The 13,068-nt window shown below is 45.3% G+C and overlaps 1 protein-coding gene across 5 annotated transcripts in view; it reads right to left on the reverse strand.

The window, feature by feature from the left end:
- The window catches only part of tweek (transmembrane protein KIAA1109 homolog tweek), a 703,556-nt gene that overhangs the window by 398,655 nt on the left and 291,833 nt on the right, over positions 1 to 13,068 (reverse strand). For 3 of the 5 annotated variants that reach the window (XM_075687923.1, XM_075687921.1, XM_075687925.1), the window contains exon 24: positions 3,314 to 3,619. In XM_075687923.1, the coding sequence (XP_075544038.1) occupies positions 3,314 to 3,619 (306 nt within the window). The remainder of the gene's footprint in view (positions 1 to 3,313; positions 3,620 to 13,068) is intronic. The other 2 variants (XM_075687924.1, XM_075687922.1) reach the window with 2 other exon arrangements.

Consider the following 13,068-nt stretch of genomic DNA (forward strand, 5'->3'; position numbering starts at 1 on the left):
GGTAGGATTCTTAATCCATAAGGACACAGCGGGCAAAATTGACGAATTCTACAACATCAACGAGAGGGTAGCAGTAGTCCTAATAAAACTGAATAAGAGGTATAGATTAAAGGTAGTGCAAACCTACGCTCCAACGTCCAGTCACAAAGATGAGGAAGTAGATCAGTTTTATGAAGATGTTGAATTAGCGATGAGAAAAGTGCAAACGTGGTATACAGTAGTAATGGGTGACTTCAATGCAAAAGTGGGGAAAAAGCAAGCGAGTGAACAGGCTATTCGCAACTACGGTGTTGATTCTAGAAACGCTAGAGGAGAGATGCTGGTAGACTTCGCAGAAAGGAATAAGCTGAGAATAACGAACACCTTTTTCAAGAAACGTAGTAACAGAAAATGGACCTGGAAAAGCCCTAATGGTGAAACAAGAAATGAAATTGATTTCACACTTTCTGCCGATCCCAGCATAGTGCAGGATGTAGAAGTGATAGGTAGGGTAAAGTGCAGTTATCATAGGTAAAGTGCAGTTATCATAAGTTAGTAAGGGCCAGGATTCACCTCAATTTAAACAGAGAAGGAGTAAAATTGGTCAAGAAAAAAACAGGTCAACTTAGAGGCAATAAGGGTAAAAGCAGACAAATTTAGGCTGGTACTTGCAAAAAATATGCAGCCTTAAAACAGAGAGATGATGATGACATAGAGTTAATGAACAAACCGTAATGAGGCTGGCTTTAAAGGCAGCAATTGAAGTGGGAGGCAAGGCCCCAAGGCAACCACTAAGCAAGCTCTCACAAGTAGCAAAGGACCTAATAAAGAAATGACAAAGAATGAAAGTGTCCAACTCAAGAGATAAGATAGAATTTGCGGAACTGTCAAAACTGATCAACAAAGTAAAAATAAGCGATATTAGAAATTATAATGTGAGAAAGACTGAAGAAGCCATAAAAAATGGATGCAGCCTGAAATCAGTCAGAGGGAAACTTGGCATAGGACAAACCAAGATCTACGCACTGAAAGATAAGCAGGATAACAACATCAGCAATCTCGAAGGTATAATAAAAGCAGCGGAAGAATTCTATACTGACCTGTACTGACCTGAGTCATCCCAGAGGAGTCAGGATACCTCCATTAGAAACAGTAATGAACAGGATACATAAACTCCTCCTATAACTAGTGAGGAGGTCAGAAGGGCCTTGCAAGAAATGAAACGAGCAAGGGCGGCAGGAGAAGATGGAATAACAGTCGATTTAATCAAAGATGGAGGAGACATAATGCTTGAAAAACTGGCGGTTCTTTATACGAGGTGTCTATCGACTGCAAGGGTCCCAGAAAACTGGAAGAATGCAAGCATTATACTAATCCACAAAAAGGCTGACGTTAAAGAACTGAAAAATGATAGGCCCATTAGCTTAGTTCCAGTGTATTACAAAATATTTACTAAAATAATCTCCAATAGAATAAGGGCAACATTGGACTTTAGTCAACCGAGGGAGCAGGCTGGCTTCAGGAAAGGATACTCTACAATGAATCCCATCCGTGCCATTAATCTGGTTATCGAGAAATCCACAGAATACAATAAGCCTCTCTATATGGCTTTCATAGATTATGAAAAGGTATTTGATTCAGTAGAGATACGAGCAGTCATAGAGGCATTACGTAATCAAGGAGTACACAACGCTTACGTAAATACCATGGAAAATATCTGATTAAGTTCTATAGCTACCTTAATTCTACACAAGAAAAGCTCTAAGATACCCATAAAGAAAGCGGTCGGACAGGGAGACACAATCTCTCCAATGCTATTCACTGCATGCTTGGAAGAAGTATTCAAGCTATTAAACTGGGAAGGCTTAAGAGTAAGGATCGACGGCGAATATCTCTGCAACCTTCGGTTTGCCGATGACATTATTCTATTCAGTGACAATGCAGACGAGTTACAACAAATGATTGAGGACCTTAACAGAGAGAGTGCAAGAGTGGGGTTGAAGATTAATATGCAGAAGACAAAGATAATGAATAACCGGGCAAGGGAACAAGAGTTCAGGATCACCAGTCAGCCTCTAGGGTCTGTAACCTTTACCTAGGTCAATTAATCACAGGGAACCCCGATTACGAGAAGGAAATTCATAGAAGAATAAAAATGGGTTGGATCACATACGGCAGACATTGTCAGCTCCTGACTGGAAGCTTACCATTATCATTGAAAAGGAAGGTGTCCAATGAGTGCATTTTACCAATGCTGGCATATGGGGTAGAGACTTGGAGACTGACAAAGCAGCTTGAGAACAAGTTAAGCACTGTGCAAAGAGCGATGGAACGACGATTGCTAGGCATAACGTTAAGAGACATAAAGAGAGCGGTTTGAATCAGAGAGCAAACGGGTATAGACGATAGTCTAATTGACATCAATAGAAAAAATTGGAGCTGGGCAGTTCATGTAATGTGCTGGTTAGATAACCATTGGACCATTAGGGTTACAGAATGGGTATTAAGAGAAGGGAAAAGCAGTCAAGGATGGCAGAAGACTAGGTGGAGTGATGAAATTAGGAAATTTGCGGGCACTAGTTGGAGTCGGTTGGCGCAGGACAGGGGTAAAAGTGGAAATCACAGGGAGAGGCCTTCGTCCTGCAGTGGACATAAAACAGGCTGTTGATGATGATGATGATCTCCAAAACTCAAGATTACGCAACCTCCAGTACTAAATACGCAGGAAGTCTGCACACATTGTTTCATGCCATATAGGCATGCCCACTATTTGCACACATGGCAGATTATATCTAAAATGGAGCATGGGCTGTGTATGTGCTTGGCCTTACTGGCAGGCAGGTGCAGCCAAGTCTGCACTAGAAAAAGAAATGCAGGCCAACCTGCCCCCCACTTCCACCCCTCATCATGCCACCATCATTCTCAGCTAACCCTCGCACAGAAAGCTTATTACACACAAGACACGCTGGTATCTTCTTGTACTTGGTCGAGTGGCATGAAATTTGAGAGGTACATTCGCAAGCAGCCACTTGGAATTCAACCATTTGACCATCTGCAGCCATGGACATTTTTATTTGTTGTTTTGGTATTCCTTCAAGGCAGCAGTGAAATTTCATCCTATTAAAATCATGCATAAAAATTCTTCATTATGTTGAGGTTCTAAATACATGGGTGTTCTAAGGACAAGAAGTTATGAAAAATTAAATACTATGTTACATCGTGAATTTCGTTATATCGAGGTTCAACCATAGATAGTTAGTCCATAGAAAGTTCGTGAAGTAACCTAAAAATGCAAACGCATTAAAAGTCTCGCATTCATACAAGCAGGGCTTGCCTGTTCTGTGTGCGTCTCATGGTACCCTTCGGAAGGGCAGGGTCCCTGAGATGGGTGGCCAGCTGTCGGGGGCGTGCTGCCTTTGACTGCCCTCCAGCACTGTGCCAACAACCGGCCCAGCACGGTGGTCGGGTGCAGGGCTGCCAGTGTAGGCACCAGGGCCTCAGCAAAGCCTCGCACTCCTTCCAGCAGAGGTGGCGACACCAGCAGTTGTACATCTCCTTGCAGGCGCACCACCACTGCACTGCGCAACGATAGCGGCTGGGCCCACTGCTGCTGCTGCTGCTGCTGCTGCTGCTGCTGCTGCTGCTGCAACATACACATGCAGGGACAGTCAGAGTGCCATGCTACAACAAGGGCTGGTGCCAAGTTTTTGAAACCTGTGCTGCCTTTTAATGTGCCACAACTCTCAATGCGGCCACTATGACTATGTACAAATATCTCGGTATTCATATTACAACAAACTTATCATGGGAAGCGCATATAAAACATGTCACAGCAAAAGCATCTAGCACACTTGGTTATCTAGAATGAAACCTACGTGAAAGCCCTTCAGCCACTCGTGAAATAGCGTACAGAACCTTTGTTCATCCTCAGCTTGAATTCGCTTCTGCCATCTGGTCGCCACATCAGGAATATTTAATAAATTCTCTCCAATCTGTTCAAAACTGTGCCGCACGTTTCATCACGAAAGATTACAGTAGGCATTCTAGTGTTACTGCTATAAAGGAATCACTATCACTCTCATCTCTTGAATCTAGAAGGACGATAGCTTTGCTTTGCTTACTGCACAAAATCACTCATAGTCAACACGCAACCACATTACCTCTTTCTCGCCCATTTCGCACATCTCACCACTTATATAACGCACACAGTCTCAAAGGTGTGTTTGGCCACACAAATGCATTTAACAAATCTGCATTACCTCTGGCAACAGCAGCTTGGAATGATCTTCCAAGCTGCAGTGTTGAAATTAATAATCTGGACTCGTTTAGAGAAACATTAAAAAAATTGATTCCGTAGTTATGCGCACACGCTTCATTTGTACCATGTGACTTGACTGTCGTCATTTTCGCTCCTTGCAAGCAGTTTATAAATATACATGCGTTTGCAGTTCTTTACCAGGAGTTCAGTGAGCCATGTGCGTTTCTGATCGTCTAGAGTGTTGTTGTTTGTCGTGTGCTTGATGTTAATCGGCGTCTGTCTATTCAATTTTTTTCAATTGTTTGATTTGTTGTTGGCTATGTTCTCCTGTTTTCGCTGCATGTTGTTTCTCTTACCTCCCTCACACAATACTACAGTTGGAGCCTGTGAGGTATGTGAATAAATAAATAAATAAATAAATAAATAAATAAATACAACCCACATTCCAAGAACTTGTTCTTGAGTAAGCTGGTCTGAGCACTGTGCATGCTAGAAAACGCACTACAGCCCTAAGATTACGAAAATAGTTTATTTGTGTCTGGCAACACCTAGACTGCACAAATGCCTGGCCCTGAGCTGGCACGAGGATCAAAGGGGTACCGTGCCAAAGGCAAGCAAAAAAAAAGAAGTCGGAACCCATTTTACAATGACCGTCAACAGTAATGCATTTAGCAATGAATCAATGTAGTGACACGAACAAAACCAGTTATGTGTACTGTAGGCTGTGGGGATCCGCGAGTCTCACGCGTCACCTGATATGTTGCTTTCCCGCATAGCTCTCGTCTCCTGTAATACGGCTTCGCCGCGTGGCGTGGTGCCAGCGGCAGTCGGTCTTGTTGAAGCTCAGTACAAGAGCTGGCGTAAGTGTTTCTCTGCTAATGCCACCTAACGGCGGGGTTACTTGGGTGCAAAAAGGAGAACGCTCTTTCTCTTTGGCTCGGGATCGGCAAGCGACGCGGACGTTCCGCGCGTGCGCTGATCCATGCTTCTGCGAGACTGTCTCGCGAAGCCTACCCGGGAATGGACGAACACAATCGTTCTAAAGCAGCACCGTTCACGTGACTGTACGCGCGAACAACCGACATTGGTGTCCAGCATGGGGCGAACATATTCTCTCGTTATCCGGTCGGGGTGAGTCGAACTTCCGCAATTTGTCGCGCGCCCATCGGCATGTTTTGTGGATAGCAACTCAGCTAGCAGGCATTAGTCTACGAAAGGTGCAATAAATGCCCTTGTGAATGTTTGCACTACTGTGCTGTTGTTCCTTTTTCCCTGGGGCACGGATGAGAACCCCACAAGGCATGTACTGCACTGGGATTACTCTTTCACGCTTCCCTAAGAATACTCGGTGCCATCTAGCACCGCCACCATGAAGCCTACATGTGGCAGAAATGCATGGCACGCTGGCACAGGAGAACATTGAGAAATGTGTCACATGACACCCGAGCTCCTTTCATGCTTCTTGCTGAACATGCTGCACCATCTAGGGGCCCAACCGAGACATCTGCACATCGCATCCGAGACAAGAAGAGCGGTGTGTTAGTGCCTGCGAACACTGAGAATTGTTCCCTAGCTTGCTGCACACTCAATGGCATATACTCAGTCACCCAAGTTGATGAGAGGTTTGTTGAAGAACGGTACACATCCAATGCATTCATGGTGCAGCACCCTATACCCCATGCGCAGCACCTATAGGGCCGCCACTGAAAGCTGCATAGCGGCAGCCATCGGAACCGCAGGCCTGCTTTGCGCCGGAGACACGTGCTTCCACTGCAGGCATGACTGAAGTGCGTGCATGCAATTTGTCGCTTGTGCACATTCCAGATAGTTACTTCTGCGGTGTGAGTGTGCACAAGGAAATCACACTATACAATAGTAGACATGTGTCCGACTTCACGGCTGTCTAGGACGACATTGTCTCCTTACGCGCCAAGTGTGTGCCTTAGATGAGAATCAACAAGCTTGCCTACGAACTGGAGCACATCGCCAATATGCCACTTTCATTACAATGCCCCGACCGCTAACCGCTTCATTTGTTGGCCCGTGAACCAACATTTTTATGCACACACTTGCTTCGTTTACATGCTGTGCATTTTTATAGTAGGTTGAGGGAGTGCCATCGTGCCTGTGAATGCATGGTTTGTGAACCAACATTTTTTATGCACACACTTGCTTCGTTTACATGCTGTGCATTTTTATAGTAGGTTGAGGGAGTGCCATTGTGCCTGTGAATGCATGGTTTGTACAGGTGTGGCAAGGTGAGAAGCCAGCGACAGTAAAGCTTGTAAACCAGCATGATGAGCTTTAGCAAAATAGCACATAGAAGACTCTAGCAATAATTAAAGGATGATTGTTTTTATGCTTTCGTCTGTAACAAGCATGTGACGCCCCATTGGGCGTAATCTTTGTTGGCCCACCAGGCTCGGTGGCCTGCTAGGCTAGGTAGGCAACATTGGTCACCGCACCCAATAAACACCGAACAGCTGCTCGGGGTCAGTCATCGTTCGTCAGCACCACACTGCGGAGCATCTGTCTAACGGAGGGCGTCTCGAGCCTTCCCTCATTAACAAACCCGGGCGGATCGTGACACTGGAGACGAATACCCACGGATTGTCCCATGCCGCTGTGAGCGGCAAAACACTGCCCCCCGTTGCTGCCGCCATGCCGTTGTATGGAAGGCTCGAGTCGTTCGAGGGAGATGGTTCCGCCTGGCCAATTTACGAGAAACAAGTCCACGCGTTCTTCCAGGCAGACGACACACCAGAGGCCAAACAGCAGGACGTTTTCCTGGACATCTGTGGGACCCGCGTCTTCAGTCTCCTGCTCGACCTTCTCAAGCCAGCCATGCAACATGTTAAGATGCTGGGTGAGCTGCTCGCCATACTGCGCTCGCATTTCAACCCAGCACCGTCCACACTAATGAGGCGTTTCAGCTTCAACAACCAGAGCCGCCGGGAAGGAGAGAACCTCAGGCAGTTCGTTGCTGCGCTACGAGGGTTAGCAAGTGCTTGCGTTTTCGGGGACCAGCTGGACTCGCTGCTCCAGGACCGTTTCGTCTGTGGCATCAAACAACCTGCCATGCAGACGCGACTCCTGTAGCTTCCCGATCCCTCGCTGGACGATGCCATGAAGGCGGCACTGGCAATGGAAGCTGTCGCCAAGGACGCCGGCAAGATTGCCCGTGTGACTGGCTCACCGTTGGCAGAAACGGCAGTCAACAAGTTGGCAACAAAGCGCAGTACTTGCGGTCGCTGTGGTGGTGTCCACTCCCCTTCACAGTGCCAGTTCTTTAAAGCACAATGCTTCACGTGCGGGAAAACTGGGCACCTGGCACGGGTATGCCAAAGGGGAGGACGAACAGCAAACAGCAGCAGCATCCTGGCTCAAGCCCAGGTACCACGCAAACCTGCGGACAGGGTAGCCGTTGCAAGGGTATGCAGCGGGGGCATGCAGCAGCAGGCTCAAGTTCTTCCACGGCCAGGCTCCACGTCGTGGCCGAGGACTCGCCGATTTTCGACGTGTAGCACGTGTGCGCAGCACCTATAGAGCCACCGCTACAGGCCTTTTACCATCGTCTCTGCCACCATACATGCTGACCGTCGAAATCTGCGGGCACCCAATTTCCCTGGAGCTCACCACAGGGGCCAGCGTGTCTGTCATGGCTGGGAAACGGTTCAGGCGTACCTTCCCCAGCATGTCCGTCAAGGCTTTGAGCGTGATGCTGTGCAGCTACTCCAGATATCTAGATATTTTGGGGGGCAAAATTCTTGTTAATGGCAATGGCCCAGGAAGTTCAATGGTTAATGGTTAATGGCAATGGCAATGGCTAATGGCAATGGTTAATGGCCCAGGAAGTTCCATGAATCTAGCTGTTCTATCTCTAACTGACTACATAAAAAAATGTATTGACTCGGGAAACTTAGTTGGATCTGTATTTTTAGACTTCAGTAAAGCTTATGACACAGTTAACCATCAAGCCCTGTTTAATAAACTTGACTCTTATGGTATAACCGGTCCTGCGCTAACATTCTTAAAAAATTATTTACGTGACCGGCCATACACAGTACATGCAGCAAATACTTTCTCAGTAACAAAATGTATTAACCAAGGTGTACCACAGGGGTCAGTTCTGGGCCCTTTGCTTTTTCTTTTATATATTAATGATCTTCCGGATTCTCTTAACTCCACCAACTGCGTTCATTGCATTTTATATGCAGATGACACAACCATAGCTTCATCTGACAAATCTGTTACTACTCTTACTTCTAAGTTAAATATTGCATTAAGTAACATTATAAAATGGTGTAGCAACAATTACTTAGTTCTTAATCCTTTAAAAACTAAATGTATGTTATTCAAAAGTGCTCAAAGGGCCTTAACTTCTATTCCTGAAGTAAAGCTTGGAAGTCATTCAATTCCCGTTAGCACCGATGTCACTTTTCTTGGAATACATCTTGACCCTAACCTTACATTTCGCTCTCACTTCCAACATCTCAAGCACAAGACTGCGTTTGGTATACGTGCATTAATTAAAGCTCGCCCTTTTTTTTCTCGTGAGGCTCTGCTAGCGTTGTATTATGCGTTCATTCATAGTCACATTAATTACGGCATTGTTTCATGGGGCAACACATACGCTTCTCACTTATCATCAATTCAACATATCCAAAATCAGTCAATACGCATTATCACTTCTAGCTCCATGCAATCCAATGCCTCTTTGTTACTTCGCGCGTATAATATCTTGTCTATTAATAATTTGTTCCAGTTTAACATACTCGTCTTACTCCACAAGTTGGTTCATAATAACCTTATGTATCCGTTAATTGCAACTGACCTTTTGCAGAATAAAAATATGACCAGATTTGCGGCTAACAACAATTTCTTGTTACCCATGGTTCATACCAATAACGGCAAAAAAACATCTTCCTTCGCTGCAATTTCTCTTTGGAATGAATTACCATCAACCATAAAATCCTGTACTTCTCTTGCAATTTTTAAAAATCACCTTAAGCATCATTTACTGCGATAACTTAACTACGATCTAGCGGTGTACCTCTGACATTTATCTCACATGTCATTTGTTGTATTTCATCCATGCTTTTTTCCGACTTTCTGTTATAACGTGCTTTTTCGTGTTTGATTGTAAATGACATGTCTAATGATGCATTTGATCTGTAGATGTTGTTTATAATACGCTAATTTGCTGACTATTGATATCACCATCAATGTTGTTATTATTAACCGAGGGTCCCACTACAGTTCTTTCACTTTGGGACCCTCGTCTGTATATGTCTCATGTAATTACTTCTTTTTTTTGGAACGAATAAATCTGAATCTGAATCTGAAAAAAAAAAAAAATGACCGCTTTTTCTTAAAAGTACGAATAGGCAAAACAACGAAGCTGCCATCTTTGTCTGCTTGCAGGAGGAACAGGTCTTTCTGTTTGAAGTAGGTCACAATACGCTGAATTGAACGCTTTTTATCCCCCCAATTGCGATTCGCAGCACTTTTGTAAAGACAGTCAGTGACCTCACGTAAATACCTTTCAAGCTGTTCCACTTCCGCTTTTGCCACCATACTTCTATTCAGTGCAGATAAATCATGTGCTGTTATTTTTGGTTTCATTTGGACACCTAATGTGGCTACCGAAGGAATATAGAGGAAAACATGAGATGCTTGGCCCACGGAGAATCATACGAATATTGCTCGGCATCCTACATCAGCAAGACAAGACATTCCGGAGAGGTTGCGCTCAAGCTAATGCGTTGCAATCCATTGAGTCAGCACAGTGATGGCGGCGAGCGACAATTTTTTCTTTTTCTCATCTGCTAGCCAGAAAGCATCCAAAACTCTGCCAGGCCAAAATCCACTCGGCCAGAGAAAAACGAACACTCACCGAAGTGCACCACGCGGTGGTCAGGGCAACACGTGAAAAACGTGTGCGCTCTGGCTGGTTCTGGCAGCCCGCAGGTAGCGAAAACAGGAAAATTGAAGAGGCTCAATGTGTCCACATGAATAAAGGTCAAAGTAGAAAAAAAAAAAACACATAGTTACCTTTTCTGGCTTTAGTGTCTTCACATGGATGCTTTCGTGCAGGTGAAAATTTGTTGATGTACTTTTCTGTGACATGACGGCATAAATGAACAACTACAACGCTTCATCTCATCAGACCTCGCTGCATGCTTTGTCAACTTGTCTGATAGTGTGTTGATACAGCTTGTCTTGTTGTATGGTCCGACGTACAACTTCAGAAAAGTCAATGCACCTTTGGCGTCAAATGTTTATAACAACACTGCACCCACAAAGTTCCAGAATTGAAAATCTAAAGCAAGACTTTGGAATTGTCAGCGCACCTTTCGCATCAAAAGTTTATGATAACTTTATACCCATAAAAATTCGGAATTGAAATCCATGCTCTCCATAGATTCCATGGCCTCTGCGAGGTGCCACGACGAGCCCACTCGCCATCAATATGCCCCGAAACTTTTAGCTCGGTTGTGGCTTCTTGCGTTATGCGACTCCAGGTGCATGGGCGTTGCCAAGAAATCCAGCCCAAGCTTGCAATGTTCGCGGCGAAATGTCTTTTTCAGCGTGAAAGACATAAAATCCAGAATGATTTCCCGCGCCGAGGGTTGTTTTTGTCAGCAGCGCATGATAGCACGAAAAAATTTCGAGGGGGGAGGTTGAAGCCCCATATGACCGCCCCCACCACCCGCCGGCTATGCCCCCAATAAGGGTAACAAAAGAAAGATGTTGGTGTTCAAGCGTTTCCTTAATGTTTAAAAGCATAGTTCTCACATGTTTCTTGAATTTATATTCAGGCAGTTTGAAATTGGTGCAAGTTAAAAATTTGTTCAGTATTGCTGGTATGTGGTATTGAAGAAGACGTTCTCCGTAGCTTGACCGGGAAAACGGAACTGGTATAAGTTGATTTTGGAGAGTGCATCGGGGGGAGCTATCAAATGAATGCTGATAAAGCTGGTTTTTCTTTGTATAAAGTAGTAATTTATATGTGGGCACGCCAGCTGGTCATCCGTCAGAGCCATGACCAACCCGTTCATGTTGTTCACGCAGACTCTTCTATCCGCTGCGACAGCGATGGCCGGCGCCCTTCAAGATACGACCGGCAGCATCACCCCTGCACTCCCGTTCATACTCTGTGGAGATTGCGCAAACAGACCTCAGCTGGATTCTTGGGCAAGCCTTCACCGGAAACCAACGCACTCAACTTCCATTCCACCCGACTACTTAAACACCCTCCTGCCCCGGAATACTCTCAGTAGGCACGCCAGCTGGTCATCCATCAGAGTCATGACCAACCCATTCATATTGTTTACACAGGTTAGTAACACATACTTTTCCGTCAAAACGTCTCACTGCTGTCTAGTCCAGTTGGCATACCCTTCAAGCGTTAGTACTGTATGCATGTTCGTTAAAAAATTTTTGCTCTTGTTGCTGCTGCTCAGTGGGGATATTGAATCCAATCCTGGACCCACTACTGAATAGTTGCTGAGGGAAATTCTTGATGGACAAAAGAGTATGCAGAAACGATTAAACACCATTGAGTCTAAACTTGAGAATGTGGAAACCATAGCAGCCAAATATGCGGAACTCGGAGCACAATTCGAGAACATGCAAAGAATACAGGATCCCGAAAAGAAACTAATTGATTTAAAGGATAGGAGCAGACGAAACAACCAATTAGTCTGGCTTTAAAGAAGATGTGAACGAAACACCGGATTCGCTATTGACCACATTAAATGAAGAATTATTTTTAAAGCACCTAGGTTATTGAGTATCTTCCATAGAAAGGCTGCACATGATGGGCCATAAACAAGCAAAGAAGCACCGGCGTATCATTCTAAAATTTATAGACCACCGAGAAAAAGCAACCATGCCGAGTAACTGCCACAAGCTCAAAGGGCAAAATATATCAATTTCGGAAGATTTTTCAGCAGACACACGGCAGATAAGGAAGCACCTCTGGGACAGCACAGCTGACGATAGGAAAGCAGGTGCCAAAGTAAGGCTTTGGTATGACAAGATAAAGGTTGACAATCAAACGTATTGATGGGACAGCGCTCAGATGAAACGCATACCTGTCACCTTCCGTCGAGAAAACCCTAAAGGACTGCAATGACCCCGTTCCTGTGTTAAAAAATTTTTAAAAATGTTTCGGTGTCCAAACATAAATGCTCGGAGCATAGCAAACAAAATCGCCGAATCAGAGAGTATTGTAAAGGCTCAACCAGACGTACGCGTTCCAATGCGTCCGCACACGCCGCGCTGACTCGACGTCGCGTGGCGCCCGACGGAGGAAGAGGGCGCGCACCCAAACGATGCACGAGTTGCCACGCGTAGCTGCGCGTCTCGTCGCGGCGGCGCAGTGTTGCTAGCTTGCCATGTTCAAGGCAGTCTAGCCTTAGCTTAACGGCCTCGTTAAGCAATGTGTTACATATTAGACAGTTTTAGTTTAGCGTCAGCAACTACAGCGTACGCTATACGCTATAATATAGCGTACGCTAAGCAGCGCACGTTTTCTACAATTTTAGTTGACCGGCGATATCTTCGAATCTCAGAGGCCATATGCCGTTGTTGCGGCTATTTCGCGCCATTAGCGACAGGTGGCGTTGACATCTCGAATGTTTCTTTCGTTAGGCTTCGACTCGTTCGAAACGAGAAGCGATCTCGAAAACACCACGAGGTTATCCATAATACTCTGTCGTCGAAGCGGCCTGAGACTAAGCGAAAGCCGTTTACACAGTCATTTGCTACGAACTAAGTGCATTTTACAAAATGCAACGCCAAATTCAATTCGAAGCGGGCAGCCG

This window comes from Dermacentor variabilis, chromosome 4 (assembly GCF_050947875.1).
Source record: "Dermacentor variabilis isolate Ectoservices chromosome 4, ASM5094787v1, whole genome shotgun sequence".
Lineage (NCBI taxonomy): Eukaryota > Metazoa > Arthropoda > Arachnida > Ixodida > Ixodidae > Dermacentor > Dermacentor variabilis.